We start from the raw sequence: 15,359 nt of genomic DNA, 5'->3' as shown, positions 1-15,359 counted from the left end.
TATTTATTAAATAATTATTATGTAATATAATAAAATATATGTATATATAGAACATATATAATAAAAAATATAATAGTGATCAAAGTAAAAAAACTAAACTAAAATTTATAAAATATAATCACACAGTATTTAACTACAAAGAAAAGCAAAGTACTGTGTCAGTATAATGCCGAAAATAGACATAGCAATAACTGACAAGTGAGACCAAATATGATTTAGATTTCAAGACGAATATTTATATTTATATTTATATGTAAACATATAGGTTATGTTAAGTTACAAGTAGGTCTTAAGGTTATATGTTCTATGTTAGCGACTTCATACTACCCATAAAAGCAGATATAAGGATGTAACACCAAAAGCCCCTCGAGACACGAAAGGGCATATGTCGTGCCGACAAATAATACAATATTTCATTTAACATCAAATTCTGACAATACATATTCAACAGAATTTTTCATGACTTTATAGTCAGATACAATATTTTCAAGCTACAATAACTCAATTATTGATAACAATTAATAATATATTAAATAAATATAAATATTAAGTTCCATTATATTTATTTACATTTAATTACATATTATCTTTATTATAATTACCCTATGCAAATCTATATTACAAATTACACTGGAAATATATTACTGCGGTGGTTTCCATGGTATAATTTTTGGTTTTGTAGTAGTATAAGGTATGTAAGCTTCATTGGTACCACTTAAATTTGGTTTGTGGTCTGCCATCCACGAATGTTTTGGTCGATTAGGATCCTTAGTAGGAATTAAATCAGTTTTATAATGTAGCCATCCAAACCATTCTGCTGGGACTTGAGAACCATCATAATCCAAATAAACTTTTTCAGAATATATTACCCATCTATTAGAACCTGTTGTAATGAACATAACAATAACTTTCTAATTACAGATAACTTCATTGTTTAGTATAATGGTCAACTTTTAATTGTTTATAAATATAATGTTCTTAAATTATACTTAATTATATTAAAAAACCTGTGTTTCTTTAAATATATAGTAGGTATATAATATGTATTTATCTTTCTCAGTATATAATAAGTACAATATTTTTTAAATATTTTACACATTCATACTATAAACAAATAAGAAAAGAATTTTCATTTTTTGAACTTACTAAAAAAGTTTGAATTATCTTCGTAGTATTTGTTGCCATATTTATCCTCACCTACTAAAGTGCCAGCTTTTAATTCATCCACTCTATAATGTAATATCACATAATGTTATTTATGATGTTAAATTATTTTTATATGTTTATGTTAAACTTAAAACAGAAAATAAATATCCACAATCTCACAATCATAAATATTTAAAAGATTAGGTTTACTACTATAAAAGAAATTTTCAATTCCATAGATAATTACAAAAAGTATTGACATATATAAATACTATTTAAGAAAATATTATATATAACAATTGTGTTATACTAACCTGTATAATGTGAACAAAGAATTTAAAATACCACCATTTGCTTTTATTGTACGCCAATAATTGCAAACTCTGTCCAGTCCCACAAACTTTGCGATATTCGCCATGTTTCTAAAGATATTTTTACGTACCTTACAACACAGTCACATATACCGACTGTGCCTTACAATTATAAGTACGAATAATACGACATACGACCATAGTAATATCCTTAACTACGCAAAATGAACATCTTTCAAGTTAATTATAGTCGTGCATAATATGTGTTATACGTATTTTGTACAATAGAAATACAAATATTGTTTAGAAACTTTATGTATGTAAGTATTATTTATATATGTTCGATCTTATATAATTTTAAAAATCTTGAATGTTGAATATGATTTTTTAAGCAAAGGGTAACAAAATATTTTGTATGAAATTTAAAAATAATTTCATGTTGTTTATATGAAAGAAAAGCTGCTTAATAACAGATTTACTATCTGATAGCAGTTAATAGTTTAATAGTGAAACGATTAACGTTGTAAGCGCGGGAATTGTTCAAGTTTAATCATATATTTGTCTCTAAAAAATTGATGTAAAGTATTTCAATTTGTTACGTCGATTAATAGAAATACTATAATATTAAATAAGCAACAAAAATGTACTAATAGATATATATACAACAAATTATAATACAGTTTTAAGAAATAAATGAAGATGGAAACAAAATATACGAAACATGTACTAACTCTAGAAAAGATTACAATAGGCATTATGCCTTAATATAATAAGAAAAAAATATATACATATGTACTTAAGTATGTTTAAAAAGTTATTTTATATGACACATAATTTTAAATATTGAAGATAGACACTATGTATATAAAGTTAATAATGGAACACAAATTCGTGACAAATATTTGTATTTAATTGTCATTTTCAATTATCGGTTTGATATTTTAAGGGTTAAGGTTTAATAATCTGATTCATTGATCAGAATATTATTATGACAATTATTAACTCATTGGTGTTGAGAGTATTCAAAGTTCTATTTTAAATGAAATAAATAGCATTTGAGAATGTTTTAGTATATTATAGCAAAATTTTATCGTTACAATTAATATTTTGAGATCTAAAAGATTGGAATAATTTAAAAATATGATATAAATTTTTTAATTAAGATATCTGAGAGATATTAAATTAAAATATTATTTAAAAAATTTTTGGAACTTTTAAATCTTTTAAAGATCGTAAATAGAAAATATATAAATTGATTATTATCATAAAAGCATTTATGTTTAAATGTGTATAGTTATTCTGTACATATTTTTTAAATCACTAGCTCTACAACATGCAAAAATTGGAAATTTCTTACCTTAAACGTAAGGAACTAGGACAAGTTAATACAAAGGTAGGTTGATAAAGAGAAATTATCTCGATAATGTGTGTACGATACTCAATTATGTCAAATACAATGCAATCATCAATGATACAAGTAATGCTTTAGGGAGAAAGAGAAATGGATGACTTCCCTAAATCAAGATTGTGTTGAGTGATATACAAGAAACATGAAAACTAGTGCGGTATGTACATCCAAGCAGCTGTAAAGCTGGCATGAGGATAATCAGTTCAGACATAAAAATGAGAAAATAGAACACTTGAAGTACTACATATTAGTAGAAAACTTAGGATATGCAAATCAAATAATATAACAATGATCTCATAATAACAACATTAGAAAATAAACACTGAACAATATCACAAGTAAAATGAAATATTTTCATATTATATTATAATATATAAGTAGTATAGTTTATGTTCATCGATACATATATATTACATTATTATTATGCATACTACATAAGCGTCTAATGTATGTTATAATGGTTAGAATAACTATCCATAAGATAAGAAAATATATACTAAATAAGTCAATCTGTTACGCCAAAGAACCTCCCTGTAATAGACATAAAGTCTAATATATAATAAAGTACTATTATTATTATTATTATTATTTATATAAATTTCTTTTTTAATTTGAAAGAACAAAATTTCTAATTAAATTCATAGTCCGAGATATTTTTTAAATCTTTAAAATCGTAGTTTTGAATGCGTTTGTTTTTTCTTACATTTTCTATATTCATTTTCAAAATTTTAGTCTAACCATATTGATGTTAATGTAACGAACTATGTTTTATATCAATTAGAAAACATAACACATAATGATTAAATTTAATCGATAGCTTTATATAAAGAAAACGAAGATAGAAACAGATATTTTAGTATGCAAACTGCAACAGTAGAGAAAAGGCGAACTAGATATCAGAAAAAAGCTAACCATGAAAAAAAGCAGAAATATAAGAATAAAATTATTAGTGAAGCTGATAAAAAGATTGAACTCGAAAAGAGAAAAGTGGAAGCCCCGAGAAAATCTAAAAAGGTATTTGAAGATGTAAAAATAGCATTTATCTCTGCTATAGATCCTTATGACACTCCTTTGCAATGGTGGGAAACAGAACACGTAAGATATGCGTAAGTTATAATTTCTACCGCTTATATTAATTTCTTGTTATTTAATTAAAAATCATTTTATTCTTTTATAGAATTTATATTACTATAAATTTATAATATAGATATTACTAATTCTAATCTTTCGTATCTACGTCTAAAAAAGTATTAGAAACAGAATATTAAACGATACTGTTAAACTACTTGTAACAAATTTACACTAAAATGCAATTATAAATTTTGGACCTGTAATCTCTATTTGTGATTTATATAATTTTTACATTATCTTTTAAATCTTATTTATTCATTTGTTATTTCTAGAATAAATTATCCACCAGTAAAATCCCGATTAGAAAAAGTGATGGGAACTCATATCGTACGACTAACTGATCGCAAATACATGTTGCACCTTATGTCCAAGCTCTTGCAGGATCATATGGAGCAACAAGAAACGCGTATCGAGAAGAGAAAGCTGCCATTATCATCGGATATATCTCACTTATTGAAACTATCTTATAAAACGCTTTCCGAAAAGATGCACGATCCTAGACATCTTAAATTAAAACTTTATGTGTGAAAAAAATTGTAATTATCATGTATTTAAAATTAAATTAAAATTGTAAAATTATATATAATATAGAAGATAATAAAATATTCAAAGTACCAAATATTGTGCCACCATATTTCTAGCTGTTATTCTTTTTACAACATATTCTATTAATACATTGAAAAGTATTGTATTACGTTATTAACAAAATTATACTTTCTAAATAAAACAATATAAAAAGCAAAAAATTAATAATATTATCTATAGCATGCAATCGTGTTAGAAACATTATTAGTTCTACATTGTGACAAGAAAATAAAAATGTATTTTTATTTTATTGAACCAACCTCTAATTCTAATTAACGCATAATGCAATATTTAATAAATTTTACGATACATATTCAACATCATAAGATATATTTTTGACACGCTAGAGTTTACAAAAGTTAACTTAAAAAATAAAGATTTTTACGTCGACAGATTTTTATCTTGTAAAATCCTTAAGTATAAAAATCAGTATCAAATATAAACAGTATCAAAAATATCAGTATGAAAAATCTAAATATTATGAATTTGGCACTTATTATTCACAGAATATTTGATTACGGAACTAAATAACACTAAATATGACTAATAAAAAGTTTAGTAATGTCAAGATTGATTAAAGCAGCGGTTAAGAGCCGTGGTAAATATAAACAAGAAAGACATTTAATTTTAATACATATAATTTGCAATTTTTTGTTGTCATATCGAATATATATATAGGTTCTTTATAATCTAACGTTTCCAACGAGATAATTTTTAAAGATTTTAATAATTTTCTAATGATTTTTTAGGTACTCTTTTTTTGTGTATTTTAATACTTGTGAATAGAGGGGTGTATGTACAATACATTTTCGTCCTCGCTGTCGTTTGTTATTTCTAAAAGATCTGTTTCTGCAACATTATTGGATAAACATTGTTTAAATCGCAAATGTTTAAAAAGTAGAAAATAAGTTAAAAATATTCCAATTATTACCTAAAATTTCTTTTTTGCAGGGCACAGGATTTTTCCACGAATCATATAAACTGAAAGTTTTAATTTTGGGTTCAGGAATATATTTATATTCGTGACTGGACCATCCAATCGTTTTCAGTTGGTTGCTAAAAATTTGAAATTAAATATGTATTTCTTAATCCTAAACAATTACTTTCGGCAAACAAACAAAATTATTCGGCAAAGTAATTTATCAAAGTTATTTTTCTACTATCAATTAAAGTTTTAACAAACGTTTTAAGTTTTAATGTGTACAATATGAAATAAATTGACTTTAAATAACACAGAATAAAAATTAATTATGTAAAAATATATACACATTTTACAAAAGCTTTAAACCTATCTACTAAATACAATTTCTGATTACACTATATTTTAATTGTAATATAATTCATATTTACTGATATATTTCTTCCAGTTTGTGTTTTTTAGGTGCTTTCACCAGTGGTTCAAATATAGGGATTGTTACTGGATAATAATGTACATGATAATGATCTATATGAGGCCCCTTTTTTGCTTCTTTTTTTTCTTTTGACAATTGAAACAAATCCATTAATAGCTTCTTAGGGCTGAAATACAAATTGTCAATGTACGATCTATTTTCTTCATATAATATCGTTATTAAACACACTATAACTAAGATTTAATGTAAATCTAAGGGGAATGTATATATTTAATAAATGAAAATTAAAATTACTATGACACTAATTTAACAGTAAATTTAATTAAAAAAATAAGTTTTATCATCGACAAGACTAAAATTTAACTTTACTTACTGTTCGAAGAAAAATCCTTCGGACATAGGAACTAGCAATATCGGTAAAACTAAAATAAACTGAAAATCATTAAGAAAACTAATTTATAATTTTTAAATTTTAAGTATTCTGATGTACATGTTAAATTTGGAACAACAAATTATCACTGTAATCTTGAAAGTATAAAAGCTACATTTTTCGAATTTATAATTTTTATATTGCCCACAAGAAATATAAAAATCTATAAAGGAAAGAATTATCGGCACGAATGTTTTTTAAGTATTGATGATTAAAGTATAAACTATACATATTATTTAGAATTTTTATTATTTACTTGCAACAATAATTCAGTTTTCATTGTGAAATGCTAATCTGCGTGCTCTTATAATACGTCTGATCTGCTATGTAGATCGAGTGATAAACTGAGTATGCCGATGAAACACGACCTCCTTATATCTACCCGCTTGCTTTCCATTTCTGTGTATATCCCCGAGGATTTTGTTCTGCGTAGTTTTTCTTTGTACTTTATATATAGCTTTATGCTAACTTATTTTTCATTTTATTGTATGCTCTATGTACATAAACATATATGCGTCAGTAATAATTCCAAGGAGAAATCGCTCCTTAATGAATTTAAGAAAGTCACAAGAAATGTTGTAAATGACTTCAAACTATCAATAAATTACTTATTGGAGCCATTTTATCCATAATTAACGAGATATCACTGTTTAAACCAGAGAAAATCAACAATTAATAATAAAAGATCTATGTATATTCCCTGATTCTATAAAATATCAGTCGAAAACGTTATAAAAGCGATTTACGATGCGCTTCCTTCTTATTTCGTACATTAACTGTCTTAAATAAAATTCTTTTACGTGTGTTCTTCGCTGATTTATAAAGTAGCAAGAAAGTATACCTATTCAATTTAGGAAGTAGAAGATCGATTATAAAACCAACAGATTTATCGCACTCGTTGCGAATACATGTATATATAATTTGTCTACATATATATAATAAGAATCTGTATCTTTTTTAGAAAAGGAGAAGAAAGGAAAAGAAGAAGAAAACATCCGTTCAAATCAAAGAGGACTGTAAGAAAGAAAGATAATTTTGTCCTTTTTTCGAAATTTGTTCTAGAATCAGTTCTGGAATCTATGATCTAGAGAAAGCTTCGTGACATAAAGAGGACGTATCTATGATATTGACGTGTTATTGCTGAACAGGTTTCACTTTTGATTTTTCGTATAATGTAGGTATGTATGTATTTACAGTTTATCTATTCATATCTAATACACATTACATGTTAAAATGTAGAACTCTTATAATGATATATTATATATATTACAATATATCATATATAATATATATTATAATATATATTATATATATAATATATAATATATAATATATATATATCATAATTGTATTATATTATAACAAATAATAAATCAAAAGTATAAGATGAACAAATTGGAATTTACAAAAAATTGCAATAGATAAAACTGTTTTATAATTTGGAAACAGAATTAATATTAATATTTAAAAAAAAAATTAATCATAAAGTATTCTTGATGCGCTTTATAGTTATTTCATAGGTCTCCTTTAATTGATTTTCATAAGATATTTTAAAAAGTAACACAGAAAATAAGATGTGAAAGGATTTAAAAAAACATAGAAAATATAAGAAATAGAATTCACCTTTGTTTTCAAACTTACAAAATAGATATGTTTCATTGCAAATAGATAACGAAATCAAGAAATTTCCTTCTGCGGAAATATTTATTTATTCTGTTTTTTCACAATAAAGAAGTAAATAGTGTTATATAGAAAACTATTAAACATGGTCACCAATACAAGGTGTTAATACTATGTTATATGTAATTTAAACATTAAAGTTTTCCCTGAAATAAACATTTATTGAGAGATCAGTATGTAAATATTACATGTAATTTCATTTTTATTAAATCATTGCCTTTATCTTTATTAATTTATAAATTTATAGTTAATATCAGCATTGCATATATTCGGTGTTTTCCTCGGTATTGGATTCCATTGCTTTCTTCTTTGAGGTTAATGTCTTTTGCTTAATGTCCTCTGCGGCATTGTATATTATAAATACATGATACTATGTTTATGAATATAATTATTTAAAAGTATTATAAGAAGGATTGCTTAAAATTAATTTAAAAACTTTTTAGAAGAAAATCCCTAACAATTTGATTAAAATCTATGACTATCGAGTCCTAAGATCGGACTTTCAGCATCAAAACATGTGGATGAACCGCGAAATAAAGGAGAAAGATAGAACAAAAAAGAAACGTTTCTTCTCAAGACCACCAATTAAACTGCTCAATCGGATTACATTTAATAGATTCTATTCTATTCCTGTGCCTATAAAATTGAAATAAATTTTGGAAATTGTATATAAATTAATGAATACTGGAATAACGAATAATTTACTATGTACTTGTGAGGAAATAGTAGACATCTTGCGGCTACTGTTGAACTACCGTCACTCGTTAAGTCTATACACGTCCGAGAGACGTGACACTATATAAAATATCAGTACGAAACTATCGCGTCAGCGTATAAGAAGATAGTAATATTTTCAGTAGTATTGAAAAGTTTATTTTAAGACATCATATTAAGACAAATATCAACTTTTATTTGTTTAAATACTTGACATATAATAAGAGTCAATATGTCGATTAACATGAAACGCACATAATGTATGTATACTAATGTATATACCTCCTCTTTCTTGGTGAGTACTGCATGTGCATTTGCATGTGCATTAAATAATACGTAATTCGATGAGAAGTCTGTTTATGACGAATGCAATTTTCATGTTATAAAATAAAAGAGTTTGATTATTGCAACGCAACAAAACATTTACTATATAATTGATAAATACGTAAACAGAGTATGATGTAAAGAATACTATATATGTACATACAACTATACTTAATACGCATATATTAAATACATATTTAAATGCGTTCTTACTTACGCACACAGCTTTTGCAGATTTTATTTAATGACTGTAATTTTATAAAAAATGTTTCCACAAGGAGTCATTAATTATTTTCATATTTCATGTACATGGTTCCTTTGTTTGGTTTTTATTGAAATTCGAATTACAATTAATAATTTTTATGAAATGAAATATTATAAATATAGGCGATAATTCTATATATAATTAGAAATGTCGTAGTTAATTTTCAAAACATTTATGATGTAATCAAACTAAGTAACAATTTAAGGAAATAACTATACTAAAATCAAGTATATTCATAGAATTATTATTTAATTACTTATTTAATCACAATCTATGTTATTAGACATATGTTTTATTGTAATCTAATTTCTTTAATATCTTTATTATAGTCTAAACTATAATCTTTAATGTAATAATTAATAACTCAGAATAAATTATTTCAATCTAAATTAATTATTTTAATACAAAATAAGTTATACAATCAATTTATTATAATAATCTTCTAGAGTAATAGTAGTATCTAACAATTAGTTCATATATAAGGATATATTCTTTTATTCGAAAAAAATAATTTTTCACATTTCTTATTTTAATTTTATGTAGAGGTTCTAATTGGAGTATGCACCAGCCTTTATGGACTACAGTTGCAGCGTTTCTGTTTATAAATGCTGAAAAATGCCACCAAAACAAAGGAAAATAGCTATTATGGGTTATAGATCCGTAGGTAATGAAAAATTATTATTATAATTGAAATAATTAGTTGCTTATCTTATAGTGTGTTTGAAAATTAAATGATTATCATAACTAATAAAAATTTTCAAAATATGGGACTTTTTTAGACTTACATTAGTTTTGTTATACTAATTAATATCTTTATAAAGTAATTATTTATCTAATAATGTAACTTATTTGCTATATGTGTAAACATACTTATATATTTATGCAAATTTATAAACGTATATAAACATTTTATGTATGTAAAAATTTGTTTTTTGTATTCTCAATGCTTATTGTTTCTTTCTTATTGTTTTTAATAGGCAAGTCGTCACTGAGCATACAGTTCGTCGAGGGACAGTTTGTGGATTCATATGACCCTACCATAGAAAATAGTAAGAAGTACCTGTATCGTCTTACACGCTACTTCAAAGATTTCTAATGACATTGTTAGTAGTATTTTCTGCACATTCTGTTAGTAATTCATGCTGTAAACAATAGAGATTCATGAAAACTTATTATTGAATGAGCAAATTGGTATACTAAATTCAATGAGCCAATAATTGTTAAAATATGTCTTTAATATGTTTAACTTATAATTATCAATTTTTTAAATTAATGTTTCTGATTATAATTATTTATAATGTGAAAAGTTGGTAATCTATAATTGTGTAAAGATATTTAAACTATTTCATTCTTATTTAGCAGAAAATTTAAAAAATATAAGAGATAAAGAAATTATACAAGAGAGTTTTAAAAAGACGTTATAATTATTTATAGACGCAGTTTACATTTTAAAACAAAAGATAAATTTTAACGAATACATGTTTACTAGTTTATTTGGTTTTGTAACACATGGTATTTGTTTTTATATTATGAATTTATTTAAATCATTATATCGAATACTATTTGACATAACTATTATTAGTATCAAAATTTGGTATGTTAATTTTTCATACAGTCCAACATATCGTCTTAATTTCTTACAATATGTATATTATTCTTCACATAACTTTTAATGATTTTGCGTTGCAATAGAATTTTTTAAAGTATGATATATATAATTTTCTAAAATTTAGTGTTCATATTTGAGAAATAATTGTATTAAAAGGAAATTATTGAAAGTTTCTCTTTGTTCTAAAGTGTAAGCTACATTTGCAAATTCCAACACTTTTAAACTCAATATAGTTTGTAAATTCGAACAATATACAAGGTGAGTCACCTCATTATTTAAGCTGAAATGTTTTTAATATTATTGATTATATTAGAAAATGTTCCAAATAAAAGTTGAATGTATTCAAAGGGAACATGTTTTGATGTTATTAGCTTTTCTGTAGGTAGGTGTATAAATGTCATGTGGAGGTCAACTCTGTCTCTTTAAATGGAATCATATTTTTTAGTAGAATAGACAATGCAACACGAGATTATTTATAAAAGATTACTAACCTACTTATGTCAAAAAATTATTAATTTAATAGATATTTTAATTTTTAGTTTATAAAACTTATTGTATGAAAGATAAGGGAAACAAATAGGGACCTAAGAAAGAAAAAAGTAGTATTTTACATCTTTCCTTGTTTTTTGTACAGTAAGTTTTACAAACAAAAAGTTAAAATATCTACTAAACTAATAGTTTTTTAGTATAGGTAGGTTAATAACTTTCTATAAGGAATCTTGCGCTGTATTGTGTAATGTAATAAAAAATTAATTAAATTCCATTTAAAAAGACAGAGTTGACTTCTACATGACCTCTATGCACCTACAGGAAAACTAATAACATCAATAAAAATATACTCCCCTTGGAATCATTCAACTTTCATCTAGAACATTTTCTGAAATAATTAGTAGTACTGAAAATATTTCAGCTTAAACTCTTAAATGACTCACACTGTATATATTCAGAGCAGAATATGTACTTTGTACACTTCACATATTTAATTGAAGTTTTTATGTTGAATATAAACAAATTTAGGTTGCATTTAGATATTCTAATCTTACATTATAATATTAGAATATCTACATATTCTTTACATTTATTTATTATATTTATTTAGATATTCTAATATTATATTATGTTATATCTAATATGATATTTTAGTAACGTATTCTTCCATATACAATACTAAAATATATGTATTTGATCAATTTTTATGATATATTAACATATTAAGCTATTTATATATTTTAGTAATTATACTGTTATTTACAATAACTAAAGTATTAAGCTAATATTATACATAATTTTCATGGTTTCATATTATTTATTTTATATGCAATAGAATTTAATGATAATATTATTATTTTAAATGTAAGTAAATTTAATTTTCATTTAATAATATCATTATATTCTAGAACTTTAAAATTTATAGTAGTTGAATAAATGAAAAAATATTAATATTTGTTCTTATGACATTATAATAGAATTTTCGTTTATCGAACAGTTAATGATTTTATCCTGCATATAAAAATTCTTGTTCTTTCTAAGATACTACAATGGAAAATTCATATTTTATACATTGTTGCAATTGCAGCTGTAGTGCAACAGTGCTACGCAATAATCATATTTTGTTCTAAATCAACATATATAATACCGTAATACCAGTGTATTATTGTTTACATATATGAAATTTAGAAAATGGGTAATGTGACTTAATACCCATAAAAAAGAAATACAGAACAGCGATAAGTTTATTGTTTTACAAATATAATGGTATTTATGTAATTCTTCGTAATTCGGAATAGATAAGTCATAAGTTACATAACAGAAATTTCAAGATCTTCAAAAATTTGGTTTGGTTTTCATGAAATTCTTCTCAATTTTATTTCCTATAAATTACTCTTATCTATAAATAATGTTCAGGTACAAAAGGTATTTTATTGTCTGAATTAGTTTACATTATGTGCGGTTTGTACACATACCTTATAAATTAACACAACACAAATTAGTTCAAGTACAGCATGATGTATTGTTGGCAATATGCATGAACTCGTCAGTTATTAGTTTTCTTGTTTTTTATATATTATAAGTATTTTACAATTTTTATTTATTATAATTGAATGTATTGAGCGCAGTAGCATCCTACATCTTATCATCAAATTTATCCTTTGCTTCTTCAATTAAAATTTACAAAAAAGAAATAAGATTTGATATAAAAATTTGAAGGATGTTGGTTCTACTGCCTATTTTGACTTATTTTTTTATACAATTCATTTGTATATTTTCCAGCATTTACAAAAAGTACACGAGTAAATAGTCAAGACTATGAAGTTAAGTTGGTAGACACAGCAGGTCAAGATGAGTACAGTATATTTCCTACACAGTATTCTATGGATATCCATGGTTATGTCCTGGTATATAGCATAACGAGTGCTAAGAGTTTTGAAGTTGTACAAATTATTTATGACAAGTTATTGGATATAACAGGAAAAGTCCAGTATGTTATATTATTATTCACTTTATTAATTCATATAAAAGGATTGCGTGATAGCGCATATGATTACAAATGTATAGCATATATAATTTTAATAAAATATATTTTTATGAATTTCAGTGTCCCAATTGTATTAGTAGGAAATAAAACGGATTTATATGTAGACCGAATGATAACAACAGAACAAGGCAAGCGATTAGCAGATTCTTGGCATGCTGCTTTCCTAGAGACAAGTGCAAAACAAAACGAGGTAAATTTGTTCCATATTTTTTAAATTACATTGTTACATGTGGACGATTACAATGTAATTCTATTTTGTTTCAGTCTGTTGCAGATATTTTTCATACGTTATTGATTGAGATTGAAAAAGCAGATGGAAATGTACAAGAAAAGTCAAATTGCATTATTTCCTGAGCTATATTAGCTGGAAATATAATATGATGTAAATGTATAAAACCAAATAACAGAATTGGCATTATATTAATACACGTCCGAAAACAAATTAAGTGTAATAATATTAAAAATATAAAATAGCGAATGTAAAACAGTTATGTTTCTTCTTGCTGTATAAGTAAAATATTATAAATATCGTCTATTTGAGAATATACGTGATTATAAGTATTTTTATTATTCACTTTTGCAATTACCATTTGACAAAAAGAGAATTGAGTTGTTGGTATTTACTTTTATTCTGCAAAAGTACATATAACGAAATTTAATATTTTAGAAACAATTTTTCAGTTCTAAAGATAAAATTACTATTAACTTGGATTTATGTAAGTAACATTTCAAACATTTATATTTTTTCAAATATGTTGAAATAAATCATTATAAAATGTATAATAAAATATTTACTTCTATACATTGGTAAATTAATACTTTTTATTGAGATATACAAATATTTATATAAAATATATGTGCAAGATATATAAAAAGTATGTTATGACTATTACAAATAGATTTTACATTTTTGTTTTGGTAGAAATTAAGCCACAAAAGGTGCTGCAAAATTAATCTTGGCTCAGAAATTAAAGATTAATTTTTTTGCATTGAAGTCTACTCATTATGAGAATAAGAGATATAAAAAAAATTAACTGTTTTCAATAAACTAAAACTAATAAATATATGGAAAAAAGATACATAAATTACGTTATTTATCTATTATCACTCTACCTGATGTACTTTATTGCTTATCTGTAACCAATTTTTATTATTTTCAATTTTTCTAAATTTCTAGTCAGTTAATTATCTATTTTACTTATTCCTTTTTTATTACTTTTTCTCATCTCATTTTCTTACTTGCATTTGTCTATTTTCCCCCATCTACCTTCAACAGAATTTACCACTTATTCCAATTCCTGCAAATCATTTAGATTTAACTCTCACACATTGGAGAAAGAACTCAGGAAATAACTTTGTAAATTATAATAAAAATTCAAGGCGTTTTTTTGTCTCAAAAGAACATTTGATTGCTTAAAAGGTTTTATATATAACTGTAGAACCTTGAACTGGAAATTCCAGACATGGAAAACATTAGAGTTTTCTTTAACTGAGGAATATCTGATTCTCTTCATAGGCATAAGATGGTTGCTTACCAGAATTACAAATTCTTAAAATTATCAAATTTTTCAGGAAAATGATGAAGCATAAAGCAGAGGGAGGAAGAAAATACGAAAGATTTCACGACCTGTGATCTTTTCTTCAAAATTTTTATAGATGCTGGAACCCTTTAAGGGGAAGATGCGGGATAGTCTCAGATTTTTAATGACTAAAATCATAGATATGTTTGTAGCTGAAACCTCCATCGTGGTCTGCTTCAGCGGCTTAGGAAAAACGTCAGTAATCTCTGGTCCCTGAGAAACATTACAATGCCCTCTTTACCTCTGTGTACCACCTCATGGTTTATCCTTGAAGAAGTTTACACCCCC

At 24.7% G+C, this 15,359-nt stretch overlaps 5 protein-coding genes across 12 annotated transcripts in view; 3 read left to right on the top strand and 2 right to left on the bottom strand.

Annotated features, from left to right (window-relative positions):
• Window positions 1-3,555, top strand: part of Cdc10 (cyclin-dependent kinase 10) — a 39,368-nt gene extending 35,813 nt beyond the window's left edge. The window contains exon 7 of the mRNA XM_072005095.1: window positions 3,546-3,555. The gene's annotated coding sequence lies outside the window, so the exon portion shown is untranslated. The remainder of the gene's footprint in view (window positions 1-3,545) is intronic.
• On the bottom strand, window positions 547-1,600 carry Nd-b17.2 (NADH dehydrogenase (ubiquinone) B17.2 subunit). The gene is made up of 3 exons (XM_072005118.1): window positions 1,461-1,600; window positions 1,147-1,229; window positions 547-883 (listed from the first exon to the last, which is right to left on the bottom strand). Exons 1-3 carry the CDS (start codon window positions 1,562-1,564, stop codon window positions 642-644), a joined length of 429 nt encoding a protein of 142 aa, XP_071861219.1. The 5' UTR covers window positions 1,565-1,600; the 3' UTR covers window positions 547-641.
• On the top strand, window positions 1,643-4,630 carry LOC139988114 (uncharacterized). Of its 2 annotated transcripts, XM_072005106.1 has the most exons (3): window positions 1,643-1,777; window positions 3,683-3,971; window positions 4,269-4,630. In XM_072005106.1, the coding sequence occupies exons 2-3, from the start codon at window positions 3,724-3,726 to the stop codon at window positions 4,522-4,524; spliced, it is 504 nt and encodes a 167-aa protein (XP_071861207.1). In that variant the 5' UTR covers window positions 1,643-1,777; window positions 3,683-3,723; the 3' UTR covers window positions 4,525-4,630. The 2 variants fall into 2 exon arrangements, with proteins under 2 accessions (XP_071861207.1, XP_071861206.1); XM_072005105.1 differs by lacking the exon at window positions 1,643-1,777 and having other exon boundaries at window positions 3,548-3,971.
• Window positions 4,631-4,847: 217 nt separating this feature from the next.
• LOC139988116 (uncharacterized) lies at window positions 4,848-8,893 on the bottom strand. 7 transcript variants are annotated; one of them, XM_072005112.1, is made up of 5 exons: window positions 8,756-8,893; window positions 6,307-6,365; window positions 5,932-6,099; window positions 5,513-5,637; window positions 4,848-5,430 (listed from the first exon to the last, which is right to left on the bottom strand). In XM_072005112.1, exons 1-5 carry the CDS (start codon window positions 8,774-8,776, stop codon window positions 5,351-5,353), a joined length of 453 nt encoding a protein of 150 aa, XP_071861213.1. In that variant the 5' UTR covers window positions 8,777-8,893; the 3' UTR covers window positions 4,848-5,350. The 7 variants fall into 7 exon arrangements, with proteins under 7 accessions (XP_071861213.1, XP_071861216.1, XP_071861217.1 ...); XM_072005115.1 differs by lacking the exon at window positions 8,756-8,893 and adding an exon at window positions 8,299-8,731 and having other exon boundaries at window positions 6,307-6,366; XM_072005116.1 differs by lacking the exon at window positions 8,756-8,893 and adding an exon at window positions 8,302-8,730.
• Window positions 8,840-14,052, top strand: Rheb (Ras homolog enriched in brain). The gene is made up of 6 exons (XM_072005104.1): window positions 8,840-9,052; window positions 9,890-10,010; window positions 10,324-10,395; window positions 13,227-13,434; window positions 13,552-13,681; window positions 13,756-14,052. Exons 2-6 carry the CDS (start codon window positions 9,962-9,964, stop codon window positions 13,843-13,845), a joined length of 549 nt encoding a protein of 182 aa, XP_071861205.1. The 5' UTR covers window positions 8,840-9,052; window positions 9,890-9,961; the 3' UTR covers window positions 13,846-14,052.
• The last annotated feature ends 1,307 nt before the right edge of the window (window positions 14,053-15,359 follow it).

Source organism: Bombus fervidus, chromosome 6 (genome assembly GCF_041682495.2).
Source record: "Bombus fervidus isolate BK054 chromosome 6, iyBomFerv1, whole genome shotgun sequence".
Lineage (NCBI taxonomy): Eukaryota > Metazoa > Arthropoda > Insecta > Hymenoptera > Apidae > Bombus > Bombus fervidus.
Note: the sequence above shows the minus strand (reverse complement) of the source record. Positions and strands in the feature narration are given on the sequence as shown.

Bases quoted from the DNA above. Each gene is read 5' to 3' on its own strand.
- Nd-b17.2 (XM_072005118.1), bottom strand. From the start codon at position 1,564: ATGGCGAATATCGCAAAGTTTGTGGGACTGGACAGAGTTTGCAATTAT. The intron at 1,230-1,460 runs GTTAGTATAACA...ATTACATTATAG, and splicing joins TCTTTGTTCACATTATACAG to AGTGGATGAATTAAAAGCTG. The intron at 884-1,146 runs GTAAGTTCAAAA...TCATTACAACAG, and splicing joins AGATAATTCAAACTTTTTTA to GTTCTAATAGATGGGTAATA.
- LOC139988114 (XM_072005106.1), top strand. From the start codon at position 3,724: ATGCAAACTGCAACAGTAGAGAAAAGGCGAACTAGATATCAGAAAAAA. The intron at 3,972-4,268 runs GTAAGTTATAAT...TGTTATTTCTAG, and splicing joins ACAGAACACGTAAGATATGC to AATAAATTATCCACCAGTAA.
- LOC139988116 (XM_072005110.1), bottom strand. From the start codon at position 8,022: ATGAAACATATCTATTTTGTAAGTTTGAAAACAAAG. The intron at 6,100-6,306 runs GTAAGTAAAGTT...TTTGTATTTCAG, and splicing joins GAAGGATTTTTCTTCGAACA to CCCTAAGAAGCTATTAATGG. The intron at 5,431-5,512 runs GTAATAATTGGA...ATAATGTTGCAG, and splicing joins CTGCAAAAAAGAAATTTTAG to AAACAGATCTTTTAGAAATA.
- Rheb (XM_072005104.1), top strand. From the start codon at position 9,962: ATGCCACCAAAACAAAGGAAAATAGCTATTATGGGTTATAGATCCGTA. The intron at 13,435-13,551 runs GTATGTTATATT...TATGAATTTCAG, and splicing joins GATATAACAGGAAAAGTCCA to TGTCCCAATTGTATTAGTAG. The intron at 13,682-13,755 runs GTAAATTTGTTC...ATTTTGTTTCAG, and splicing joins CAAGTGCAAAACAAAACGAG to TCTGTTGCAGATATTTTTCA.